This window comes from Dipodomys spectabilis, unplaced genomic scaffold, assembly GCF_019054845.1.
Source record: "Dipodomys spectabilis isolate Male_0828 unplaced genomic scaffold, ASM1905484v1 ptg000436l, whole genome shotgun sequence".
NCBI lineage: Eukaryota > Metazoa > Chordata > Mammalia > Rodentia > Heteromyidae > Dipodomys > Dipodomys spectabilis.
The window spans coordinates 4,677,180-4,690,015 of record NW_024871113.1 but is presented as its reverse complement, the minus strand read 5'-3'; the positions used below and the strand labels follow the sequence as shown (position 1 = coordinate 4,690,015).

At 39.1% G+C, this 12,836-nt stretch overlaps 1 protein-coding gene and 1 long non-coding RNA gene across 2 annotated transcripts in view; one reads left to right on the top strand and one right to left on the bottom strand.

Annotated features, from left to right (window-relative positions):
- Positions 1-11,010, top strand: part of Ppm1k (protein phosphatase, Mg2+/Mn2+ dependent 1K) — a 27,478-nt gene extending 16,468 nt beyond the window's left edge. Inside the window, exons 4-7 of the mRNA XM_042668456.1 lie at positions 4,765-4,930; positions 5,232-5,376; positions 7,027-7,161; positions 9,864-11,010. Coding sequence (XP_042524390.1) covers positions 4,765-4,930; positions 5,232-5,376; positions 7,027-7,161; positions 9,864-9,995 — 578 coding nt within the window. The 3' untranslated portion in view covers positions 9,996-11,010. The remainder of the gene's footprint in view (positions 1-4,764; positions 4,931-5,231; positions 5,377-7,026; positions 7,162-9,863) is intronic.
- Positions 3,541-12,836, bottom strand: LOC122097861. Its single transcript, XR_006145597.1, has 4 exons — positions 12,559-12,836; positions 11,850-11,859; positions 5,218-5,222; positions 3,541-3,552 (listed from the first exon to the last, which is right to left on the bottom strand). It is a non-coding gene; the product is annotated as an uncharacterized LOC122097861 (long non-coding RNA).

Below are 12,836 nucleotides of genomic sequence, written 5' to 3'. Positions count from 1 at the left end.
TAGATAATTCGTTCTAAACAAGTTGCCAAATCTTTCAAAGATGGCACCAAGTGCCTGTCAATATTGATAGTGACTATTTAGAAACAGTAAAGCCACTAAAGAATGTTATAATCTATAATTTATAGATTAAAGAAGCAAACCTATGTCATTTCATATTTCAAAGTCATTTAAAACTTTTTCAAAGTTTGTAGCAAGACCTGAAGCAATATCAGCATTGTAAGACTGGCTCTAATTTTGGAGGGTGCCGTAAGCACACAAGTACATTGCCTCTGGAGAAGCGGCTCTAGCAAGGGGAAATGCTGAGCAGCATGGTTTGCCCTCTCCAGTTGCCCTAATCTTTCTCTTTTTTGGTATCAGTCCCATTTCATTCCCCTTAAATCCTTTTTGTGAAGTCAGAGATTAGGGCTTATAGGTCTTCTCTTTCTGTAGGTGCTGCAAAGTGAACCCAGGGCTCACACATGCTAGGCCAGTGCTCTGGTGCTGAGCTACCCCCACATTCCTTTTTGTCACCATTTTTTAATTTCTTAATATTCAGTTTATACCAATAATGTGAGCTTTTACATTTTACATGAAAACAACTGGTGAATTAAAAGGATCTTCCATCACTATGCTGTTTGCAAAGTCACTGAAAACAAATTAGGCAACAGAAAACTTATGTCTTCCTTTATAGCCTTCAATCCCTGTGTTCCCCAACATGTTTCTTTGAAAGCAACAAAGGTCCACAAGGACAAGTGGCTCAAAAGAGAAGACTGCCCAGGAAGAACAGGTGTTATTGGTCACTGTTGTGAGCCTACCATCTCTTTCTTCCCTCGCTCCCTCTGTCCCTCCCTTCCTTCCTCCCTCCCTTCCTTCCTTTCTTCCTTTCTTCCTTCCTTCTCTCTTTTTCCCTCTTCCTTCCTTCCCTACTCTCTTCTTCCCTCACCTTCCTGCTTCTCCATTCTTCTATCCTCCCCTCCTTCTCTTCCTCCTCCTCCTTTCTCCTTTCCCTTTTCTCTCCTTCCTTCCTTCCTCCCTTCCTCCTCCTCTCTATCCCTCCCTTCCTTCCTCTCCTCCCTCTCCTCCTCCCCTCCTGCTTTTCCTCCTTTCCTCCCTCCTTCCTTCACTCCCTCCCTCCCTCCCTCCCTTCCTGCCTTCCTTCTTTCCTTCCTTCCTTCCTTCCTTCCTTCCTTTCTTCCTTTCCTTCCTTCCTTCCTTCCTTCCTTCCTTCCTTCCTTCCTTCTCTCCCTTGTTCCTTTTTCTCTGTGCTGAGATCAAATCTAGGCAAGTGCTCTGCCATTGAACTATATCTCCATCCCTGTGTAATTTTTGTTGACAGTAACTCAGGTCCTCAGTCTCTACCAGTTAAGTTATGCCTCCTGCCCCTATGCAACATTTTTTGAAAAATTCCTTTCTTAGGGTAGAGACCACTGAGTTGGGGCTGGAGAATCAGGACAGGTTTAAAGAGTTGTTCTTATTGTGCTGCTACTGCTTCAGTTCATTACTTCAGTTTTGGTGTTCACACGTCACACATGTCTAGAACACCCATTTTGAATAAGTGCCAAAATGATATAGGTTTATATGTACTGTGATTTACATGGTTAAATAAATTACTGGGGGTTGTTAGAATTTGAAAAGTACAGCTTATACTCGTTATGGTGCTATTCAAGACTGTGATGATTTTTCTTCTGTTATGTTGACCTGCAACACCAGGGAGAGGAGAGAGCTGCAGAAATACCCCTTTAATGAATTATATTACATTGTAAATGTGTTAGAGCACATTGCCTGTGTTTATTTAAACAATAAACTTAATCATTCTACTAAAAACCACTGCTTCTGGATACAAATCCCACCATGACACACATTAACAAAAACAATGAATACTGTGTCTGGTATAGAAATTGTTTTGTCTTCTCTTCAAACATATTTAAGTACCAGTAGTTTGGTGGTATAGTGTAGTTCACATCCTATGAACTGTTGTCAGATACAAATCATTCAATGCTTTAAGCCATGGACTTACCCTTTTGTTTGATATTATTACCATCCAGATTTGTAGTGTGGTTTTCCTAACACAGACACAGTAATTATTTACTGTGTTCAAGATCATATACTGTCTATTTAAGGTGTGTGAGTATGTGTGTGTATGTATGTGTTTGTGTGTGTGTTTGTGTGTGTTAGTACAGACACATTTGTACATAGTCTTTTCCTACCTAGAAACTGTAAGAGTCAAAAGAGAAATGTGAGTCTGGAATTAAAGCACTAGACTAACTACAAAATACCATCAACTTCAGCCAGTTGAAATTTTAGAGTCATGGATTTGGCATCTCCTGAAATATTAGGTAATTTTCTAGTAAAACTTTCATCAAAATAAAAACCCTTCCCCCTTATTTTGCAGCTCTTTCTCTGCCCTCCCCTGTGTTGCAGGTTTGTTATGTTTGAGCACAATTCCTGGGTGAATTTCCTATTTGCCTCTGTGCGTGTTATTTGTGGCAGAGAACTGTGCCTGCTCAGCAGCTCTAGACCTGGAGCCCGTGGACACTATATGCTGGGCTTCAGTGGAAAGAGAGATCTGCTTAATTTTGTCTCAGGTGAAGGAGTCCAGCGGTTCCTAGCCTGGACTACGGGAAGGTTCCCACATCCTCTTTGTCCCATTAGTTGAGATGACTTGGCAGTAGAAAATTGTCCAGTGAGTGTTAAGAACTTATTGAAAGATGTCTTAGTTTTATAGTTTTGTTGTTAGGGAAAAAAGTGAGAATTTTTACTTCCACGTTAAATGTTAAATGAAAAGAAATGCTGATTTACTATTTATATTTTTAGATGCTTAGCAACCCAAAATCAACAGTTAGTTTTGAGATTTTTCCCCATAAACTCTGGGATTTTGGAACTGTTAGGGTGATTTTAAAAAAGTGAAGATCTATTACATTTCTATGTGACAGAGACATGAAATACAACCAAAACAATAAAACTTTTATTTAGAAAATTTTAACTTTTGTCACAGCCAATTTAAAGGCCACTTTAGAAAAAAAATCTGAAACAAAAGATGCGTGCCAAATTTCCTGGACAGGCTAGAAGTCTGAGTTCACTAGCTTCACTCTTGAAATTATTTGGCAATTAAATGGTTAGATGATTAACCTGAAAAGCTTCCAATCTTGTATTTGGCTCTGGCTAATCATAAATAGAAGTTAGTATGTTGTGGTACACAATGTCAAATGTATATTTTTAGCTAACAGTGAAAATGTTAATTTGACACAGCAGTTCCAAAATCAAGAGATATAAATGGGGAGACAATGCCACTAACAATGCTATTTGTCAATAAAGTAAATTCAGCATGACTATGAGATTAGCATTTATTCATGCTTTCTTTTATACTTTTCTAATTAAAGCAGGCATTGTAATAAACTGATTGGAAATACCAGTTTCTGTATCTCCTTTCAAAATGTGGTACTGATATTTTTTTAATTTAGTTTTTTGAAAAGAAAAATTGTTGGAAAGATTATGTTTCAATCAATTAAATCAATCAATTAAACATTGACTTTAAAGTCAAAAAATCTATTGATTAGAGTTTTAGAAATTTACCTGAACCATAATCAGTTTGGGAAGTTACCTAAAAATTGTATTTAAATGTTTTCAGAAATTGACAATGTTGAGTAAGATGGTGTGTGCCTGTAATCCCAGCACTTGGGAGACTGAGGCAGGGGACACTGGCTCAAGGCTAGCTTGGCTACATAGGGAGACACTGTCTTTAATTTTAGAAAAGACAAAAAGGAGATCAACATTGTTACTAGAGATAATACCTGCTTTAAGTTATCTTTTCTATATTTTCCACTTTCCTGTATTTTTTTTCTAACTCATAATTTTACAAGATGCTCAGGTTGGCAAGGCTCAATGCACCTTAAAATTTTTTAATAAGTAGTAAAGACATTAAGGCACATAAGTCCAAAGAAGATGCAAAACTGTAGTTTTACTGGTATGGATAAAATGTTGGTGACCTGTGTCTATTACTTGATGATCATCAGAGAATATCAATATTTTTGCAATGTCCTGGGCCCAGGCACATGGCAATGCTGACCCACATTTATTTGCCTACACACTTGGTATTAACTATATCAAGCTTATGAGAAACTAGAATGAATTTCATTTCCTGTCTCCCAAATACTCTGCTGACGTAATGATAGCTAGAGCTTTGTTTCGTAGCTAGGAAAAACAAAGAAAAACCAGAAAAGACTGGGCCTACTTTTTTAGGATTCCCCTTCTGACGATTGTTGAAGGAAAGAATAAATAGTTTACCCTTGTTATGTCTCACTCAGCCTGATAACTGATAGGACTTTGACAGGATAGAAGAAATGGAAGAAGAAAACTAAAATCCCACAAATGGAGAAAAGTCAGTTTCCATAAATGGGCTCAGCTGACCCAGGCAAAATAGCCAATGCTAAAAAAAAATCTCAGTACTTTTTATTCATTTTGCTACCTGATATACACAAAAGGTGTCATAATTATAATGATGTGAATGGAGAACTTTGGAGACAGCACTGCATTGTCCACATTAGGTCAGCAACCTTTGCATGGAGCCTTGTTACTGAGTCAAAAAGTTGTGTTTTGTTTTGTTCTTATTCCTGCATGTTCTTATTTACATAGTTAATTTGCATTTTATTTGCATAGCAGTAGTTAAATTAGAATGGTACAGCCCAGCATTAGTTTATCGTGCTTGTCTATTGTTTTGTAATAAAATTTCCATATCCAATCACCTGACTGTCACTAACAGTCATTCTGTTTTTATGATGTTTGTAGCGACCCTTCTGACCTCCGGGACTACTGCTACAGTAGCCCTGTTGCGAGATGGTATTGAACTGGTTGTAGCCAGTGTTGGGGACAGCCGAGCTCTTTTGTGTAGAAAAGGAAAACCTATGAAGCTGACCATTGACCATACTCCAGAGAGAAAAGATGAAAAAGAAAGGTACTGCCAGCCTGGGCCCTGTCATTCTGTGGGGTGATGTTGATAGATCAAGACAGAAATGAAATTTTGCATTTTCCCTCATCATGTTAAAGATCAAACCTGTGGCCTTGCATGTCCCCAAATTTGTTTGGTGGTTGTTGTTGAAACTGAGTCTCGGTGGCCTAGAACCTTTAATCTTCCTGCTTTAGTTTACCGAGATTATGGGACTATACTACCATGCCCAGTCTAAATTTTGAAGTGTAACAGTGACTTGGTTTCTCTACATGTTGTGTCTTTAGTCTTTGAACTTTTTCTTGCCTAGGATTAAGAAGTGTGGAGGCTTTGTGGCATGGAATAGTTTGGGACAGCCTCATGTGAATGGCAGGCTTGCGATGACAAGGAGCATTGGAGACTTGGATCTTAAAGCCAGTGGTGTGATTGCAGAGCCTGAAACAAAGAGAATCAAGGTAAAAAAGGACTGGGAAACTCTTGACACGTTCACAGAGAGTGAAGGTAGGCTTCTCTCCAGTTACAGGATTTCTTAAAAGACTTGGGACAGTGTTTCATTATGTATCCCAGCCTGGCCCCAACTCACAATCCTTCTGCCTTAGCCTCCTAGATTAGACGTTAGGATTACAGATGTGTACCATCATGCCGAGTCTTAAAAGATTTAAATGAAGCTAATATGATTTATGGAAGAATATGCTTGTTTTTCTTGTTATTTTTATTTTTGGTACTGGAACTTGAACTCAGCACCTTGCACTCTCACTAGGCTTTGTTTCTCAAGGCTGGCCCTCTACCACTCAACCTTTTCTGTGTAGGCTGGCTTCAAACTGTGATCCTCAGATCTCAGCCTCAAGAATTATAGGCATGAGCTACCAGTTCCTGGCAGTAAGAATAAACTTTCAGGTTGAAATAGGATTCTGTTCTCCTGGTTGGATTATTTCCTGGCTTTATTTCCCTCCTGTTGTGTGATCCCCTGGAGATGATGGTCCTGCTGTCCTTCCTTTCTTGGACCAGATCCTTCAGTGTTAACATGGTTTCCTTCCTCACCAGGCCAAATAGTTGCTCCCTCTCTTTCTGCAACATAGTGGCCCATTGCACTTGACCCATAGCACTCCTCTTGTTCATGATCAGATACTTCCTTTTCCGAACCCTTTGAGCCAGCCATAGCACCTGCCATTGCAGTACAGCCTTCCAGACACTTCAGGAAATGTTATGTCATTATCTGCATGGATGGTTTCATGTCTTTATGAAACCATCGTCACTTCTATTCATCGTGAGAACACTAACATGGGTTTTGCTCTATGGCGCATTCTGTTCAAAGATCAAAAAGAGGCTTCTAGCCATGTGTAACAAGGCATAAAGATGCCTGTATTTCTAAGCACTAAATGTTGAGCCAGGCACCAACAGATCATGCCTATGAATCCTAGCTTCAGAAAGCTGAGATGAGATCTGAAGATTATGGTTCAAAGCCAGCCTAGGCAGAAAAGTCCATGAGACTCTTATCTGCAATTAACCAGCAAAAAGTCAGGAGTAGATCTGTGGCTCAAGAGGTAGACCACCAACCTCAACAAAAATGATAAAGGAGGGCTGGCAAGGTGGCTCGGTGGTAGAGTGCTCCCCTTGCATGCATGAGGCCTTGGGTTCGATTCCTCAGCACCATATAAGCTGAAAAGCCAGAAGTGGTGCTGTGGCTCAAGTGATAAGAGTGCTAGTCTTGAGTTGAAGAGACAGTGCCCAGGCCAAGATTTCAAGCCCCATGCCACCAAAAATATAATGATAAAGGATATGACCTTGACCCTGAGTTGAAACCCTAGAACCAGCACACACACACACACACACACACACACACACACAGTGTTCAACCAACTGAATAACAGAGGCAGGAATCAAGCTCAGATTATCTCAGCCAATAGGATCTAGCCTCTTCCTTTATTTTGTGATTATGTAAAAGCTTAGTTTATCCTGGGAAGTGGTGGGTGTTGCATTTGCATTGTTTGCGTATTCACTCTTGCACAAATGACCATTCAGCCCAACAAAGAACATCTTAGAATGATCAAGATCACTCTAAAACCGAGTCTAGTTTCTAATCCTATGCTCTGGACTGATTACAGCTCCATCATGCTGAGGACAGCTTCCTGGTCCTCACCACCGATGGAATTAACTTCATGGTGAATAGTCAGGAGATTTGTGACTTTGTCAATCAGTGCCATGATCCTAATGAAGCAGCCCACGTGGTGACAGAGCAGGTAAGGAGCAGGTTATGTGGCACAGTCCCTGCAGGGATGCTGGTAAAGGGTACCTGGGGCATATGGTAGTCTCTGTGCAGCCTAGAGGGGCTGTCAAATCCCACAGGTCCTTTGAATCTTGTGGTTTAGTTGTAATGTTCCAGTGAACCTTACATTTGATTTATAATTTTGTCTTGGAAATTTTTATAATTCAACCAAGTCATTAAGTAAAGTTAATATTGCAAGGAAATATGGTATCTTTATAGGTTGACTTTGAATATTCCTTGAAATAACAGTAACAGTGATTAAATGAGAGTAATAATAAAGTCATGGAATCATCACAAGGACCCATGACATTGGCTTTCCACAGAGTAAGAAATCTGATATACTGAGGAGACCAAGTTTGCAGAACTAAGCTTCAAACCCAGTCAGCCACTGATACTGATATATTTACATAAATTCCCAGCTTCAGGAATACTCTAGCATAATCAACTTCTGTGTATTAAAAATGAATGTGGGGGAGTTGGTGATTTAACTCAGTTGGAAGAACACTTGCCTGGAAAGTACAAGTCCCTGAGTTTGGTCCTCAACTTTGGGAAGGAAGGAAGGAAGGAGAGAAAGAAAGAAAGAAAGAAGGAAGGAAGGAAGGAGAGAGAGAGAAAGAAAGAAGGAAAGAGAGAGAGAGGAAGGAAAGAAGGAAGGAGAGAAAGAGAGAGAAAAGAAAGAAAGAAAGAAAAGAAAGAAAGGAAAGAAAGAAAGAAAAAAGAAAGAAAGAAAAAATGTGTGTAGTCAAATGCTGGCAACTCGTGTCTGCAACCCTTGCTATTCATGAGGTAGATATCTGATGATCCTGATTCGAAGCTAGCCTGGGCAGAAAAGTCTGTGAGGCTTTTATCCTCAATCAGCAAAATATGATAAGACAAGGTATGACTCAAGTAATAGAGCACCAACCTTCAGCATCAAAACCAAGTGCCAGTGCCAGTACTGCAACAAAAATAAATTAAGCAAGCAAATAAATAAGTGTATGAAAAAGACCAACAAAACATAAAAAGAATGAATAGATGAGATTGAGTGGGTCAGAGATGAAATTTGAAGGCTAAGGTGGTAGCTAGTAAAATAACATATGTTAAGTCAGGCACCTAGTGGTTCACACTGTAATCTTAGCTACTCAGGAGGCTGAGATCTAAGGACCACAGTTCGAAGCTAGCTGGGGCAGGAAAGTTCATGAGATTCTTATTTCCCCCAAAAATCCAGAAGCAAAGTCATGGCTCAAGAGGTAGAAGCCTTAGCCTTGAGCAGAAGTGCTCAGGGACAGCTCCCAGGCCAAGTTCAAACTTTACAACCATCACCAAAAAAGAAAAGTAAGATGTATATTTTTCTTTTCTTTTTGCTTTTTTTTGTGGGTGCGGTGGGGTAGGTAGGTTGGCTTTGAACTTCAATCCTAGATCTCAACTCCAGAGTAGCCACGATTACAGGCATGAGCCATTGGCACCTGGCCTGCTCTGTGGGTTTTGTTGTTTGCTTTTTTGCCAGTCCTGTGGCTTGAACTCAGGGCCTGGGTGCTGTCCCTGAACATCTCCTCTTAAGATTAGAGCTCTGCCACTTTGAGCCATAGCACCGCTCCCAGTTTTGTTACTGATAGTTAATTGGAGATGAGTTTCATGACCTTTCCTTCCCAGGCTGGCTTTGGAATTTGATCTTCAGATCTCAGCCTCCTGTGTAGCTAGGATTGCAGACATGAGCTACTGGTGTTCAGCCTGGTTTGTAATTGTTAACAGTATGTTTTGATAATGGTTTTCAGTGATAACCACAACTGGTCATCTTTTAGTTCCACAGCTATTTTGTGCATTTCCAGTAGTTACATTGTGAATTAAGGAACCAAATTTAGCCAAAACGGGTGTGTGTGTGTGTGTGCGTGTGCCACGCGGTCGCACGCATTGTCAGTGCTAGGGCCTCACACTTGCTAGACAGCCAATCTACCCCTTGAACGACACTGTCAGCTGTTTTTGCCTTAATTGTTCTTCATGTAATGTCTTGGGCTTTGCCCAGGCCAGCCTCAGACCACCATCTTCCTATCTCTATTTTCTAACTAGTGGGGATTACAGTATAAATAAAAGGAGTTCAGGGACAGTGCCTAGACCCAGAGTTCGAACCCTAGGACATCAAAAAAAAAAAAAAAAAAAAAGCTATCAACAGCATGAGATCCTGAATTCAAGCTCCAGTGGTAACACACTGACACACACACACACACACACACACACACACACACACACACACACACACAATATCAGTGAGCTACCATGTATGTACAATGATAAGAGGTATGAGTCTTCTGAGAAGGCAAATGTAAAGCCCTTAGTACAAAGCCCTTAGTACAAAGCCTAATAAATGCAAAGACTTGCTATGTACTAGCTCCTAGACTGACTTTGAACCGTGATTCTCATAGCTCAGCTAGGATTATAGGTGTGAGGCTCTAGTGGTATCTTGCCCCACTGCTGTTTTTATCATCAACAGAATATGGTCATTGTGGTTATTTGAATCATCTATTCCATCTACAATTTAAAAATGTTCTGAGCATTGGCACTGGGAAGGATCAAAATCTTTTGAAATGTTTGTATTTGATTACTGGGTAAAGTCAGTTTGTTTTTCCTACAAATACAAAATCTCCATTGAAATAGACTGAATTCAAATGTTTTTCTCATTCTTCCTGGAAAATCCTGCAGGCCATCCAGTACGGTACTGAGGACAACAGTACAGCAGTAGTTGTGCCTTTTGGTGCCTGGGGAAAATACAAGAACTCTGAAGTCAATTTCTCCTTTAGCAGAAGCTTTGCCTCCAGTGGACGCTGGGCCTGATGGCTGGCTGGTATGGGCCTGTGTGATTGCTGCTGATTGTGTCAAGAAACAGAAGATCAAAATAGTCACCCAGGAGTCCCTTGGACTCTAGATAGTTGTACAGTCACTGTAAAGTTAACCATCTACATCATTGTGTGTTCATAAATACTCATTACAGCTATGTATAAACCTTAATATAAACACCATGGAATGAAATGTGCAGAGACTGGGAGTCTCTAAACTAAGCGGGCAAATGAAAAAATATGTTTGTATGTTTGAGTGTAAAGTGTGAGTGCCTGTTGCTAGTGATTGAACCCAGAGCGTTGTGCATAGTTTTCTAATTTTTATGACTCTTGGGCAGCCGTAGTGTTTTGTGATCATTTTTTATTCTCTGTTCAGTTGAACAGGTTCTTCAAGTTTTTCTGAATTTTGACAGTCTATACTATTTGCAAATATAATATTGGCAAGGGTTTTTTTTTTGTTTTCTGTATCATTTTTGTTTTTGGCTTTTTTGTGCCAGAACTGGTGTTTCAATTCAAAGCTAGGGCACTCTCCCTTAGCTTTTTCTACTCAAGACTGGCACTTTATCACTTTAGCCACACCTCCCCTTTATTTCTTTGATCACTAGTTGGATATAAGAGTCTCATGCTCTTTTCTGCCCAGGGCTGGTTCCTTTGATCTCCTTTGAGTAGCAAAGATGTGAACCACCAGCATGTGACTGCACATGTTTATAATAATTGCACCAAGGAGTAAATGTGAAAAGTAGGTTCCCTGTTATCATATTTTGTACTCTGGAACAATTGAATATAAATGTAACAATGCAAAAGAAACGTATTCAGAAAATATGACATAGCTAAATTCTGCACATATTTATAAACAGAGCCCTTGTGTATTTCAAATGTCACTACCCCCTCCCAGTTCATTCCTATTTTTCTGTACTTAAATGTGCTATGTATATGTGACGCTTTCCTTTTTCTTTCTTTCCTTCTTTTCTTTCTTTTCCTTTCTTTCTTTCCTTCTTTCTTTCTTTCTTTCTTTTTCTTTCCTTCCTCCCTCCCTCCCCCTTTCTTTCTTCTTTAATTTTTTAAAAAATGTTATTGTTAAGATGTTGTACAGTTATATGAGTAAGGCAATGAGTACATTACTTGTTGATCATTGTCACCCCTTCCCTTCCTTATTGTTGTCCCACTATTCCTGTGTCTAATCTGGGGAGGGGAAGAGGAATAACAAAACGCTGAAACAAGGACACAGGATGACCCATTACAACAAATATACCCACAGGACAGTATATTGGAAATGTTCTTCCTTCCTTCCTTCCTTCCTTCTTTCTTTCTTTCTTTCTTCCTTTCTTTCTTTCTTCTGTCCTTGGCTTTGAACTCAGGGCTTGGGCACTGTCCCTGAGCTTTTATGCTCAAGGCTAGTGTTCTACCACTTGAATCACAGCTCCACTTCCAGTTTTTTGCTGATTAATTAGAGATAAGAGTTTCATGGACTTTGCTGCCCAGGCTAACATCAAACTGCAATCTTCAGATCTCAGCCTCTTGAGTAGATAGGATAACAGGCATGAGCCACCAATGCTCAGCTGTGACTATTGCTTAAGATCAGAAAAAAATATGCAGGCTAAAGGTCTTTGGTCAAAACAATGCAAAGTTAAATACTGATAATATCAAATTATTTGTATAAAGATTCCATTTTTGGTCTGTTTTGTATATAGCATGTTTATATGTTACTTTTTGTATAGAGTAAGCAAGCAAGTTGGAAAATTTGTTTGTAAAAAATACTACATTGACACTGTTATAGACATAGCTTGAAGATCATGTCTCCATTTTTTGCTCAATTCTAAGACTTATGAGAAAGAGTATGTCTAAAACAAACACAAAATGCTCTATATTTCAGCTTACTATATAATTTAAAAATGTAAAATTATGCTTTTTAATTGCATGTAAGTTTGCTTTTAAACTGTGAATTTTAAACCTGTGTTTTAAATTCAATCTAGGGTTTATTTTTGCTGACTGTGAATTTGCTGTATATGTGATGTGTATATATGAATATCTTAAGAGTACTATAAAATGTAAGGGAACAATCTCACACCCATCTCACGGTTTCATCCGTTAGCTTTATGCTACTGATCTATCTCCAATGATGGTGGAAGTTTTCTCATGGTGAAAAATCAGTAATTACCAACAGAGGAGGTAATATACTGAAATTGGCTGTGGGAGACTCTGCTGGGTAAGTTACTTGGAAATGAGAAACAGAGCCAGCCTGTTGAAGCTGCATTGCCATGTGTCATCTGAATATTAAATCATGGCTATAAGAGGAGAACTCAATATTAAGATTGAAATAGAATTGTGGCAGCAACAAAAGAATAAAAGAATAAATCAATATAGTTGATTCCTTCAACCACAGATTTTTTTTCTTCAGAATTGACCTTGTTTTGATCCTTTTGTTAAGCTTTAAAGGTTTAAGAGAAGAGGGCCCCAGCTCAAAATAAAATTACATATTTGCTTACATTTGGAGAATGAAAGGAAACAATGCCTGGAATTTTCCTGTTATATTAATTAGAAAGTACAATTTTTTTCTTTACAAATAAGTATTTCACTTTGTTTTATCAGAGAAGTTAGTGGAAAATATTAGACAGAGTGGCACATGTTTACAATCATATCACATGGGAGTCTGCGGCAGGAGGATTGAGAACATGAGGCCAGCCTGGTCTCTTTTGCGAGAAAAATATTGCAGGAAAAAAAATGAAGTCTGCTTAGTTGTCTGTGAGAACACAAGGAAAGACATTATTCTTTCTTTTCTTATTCTTTTGTGCCAGTTCTGTGGCTTGAACTCAGGCTCTGGACACTGTCTCTGAACTTC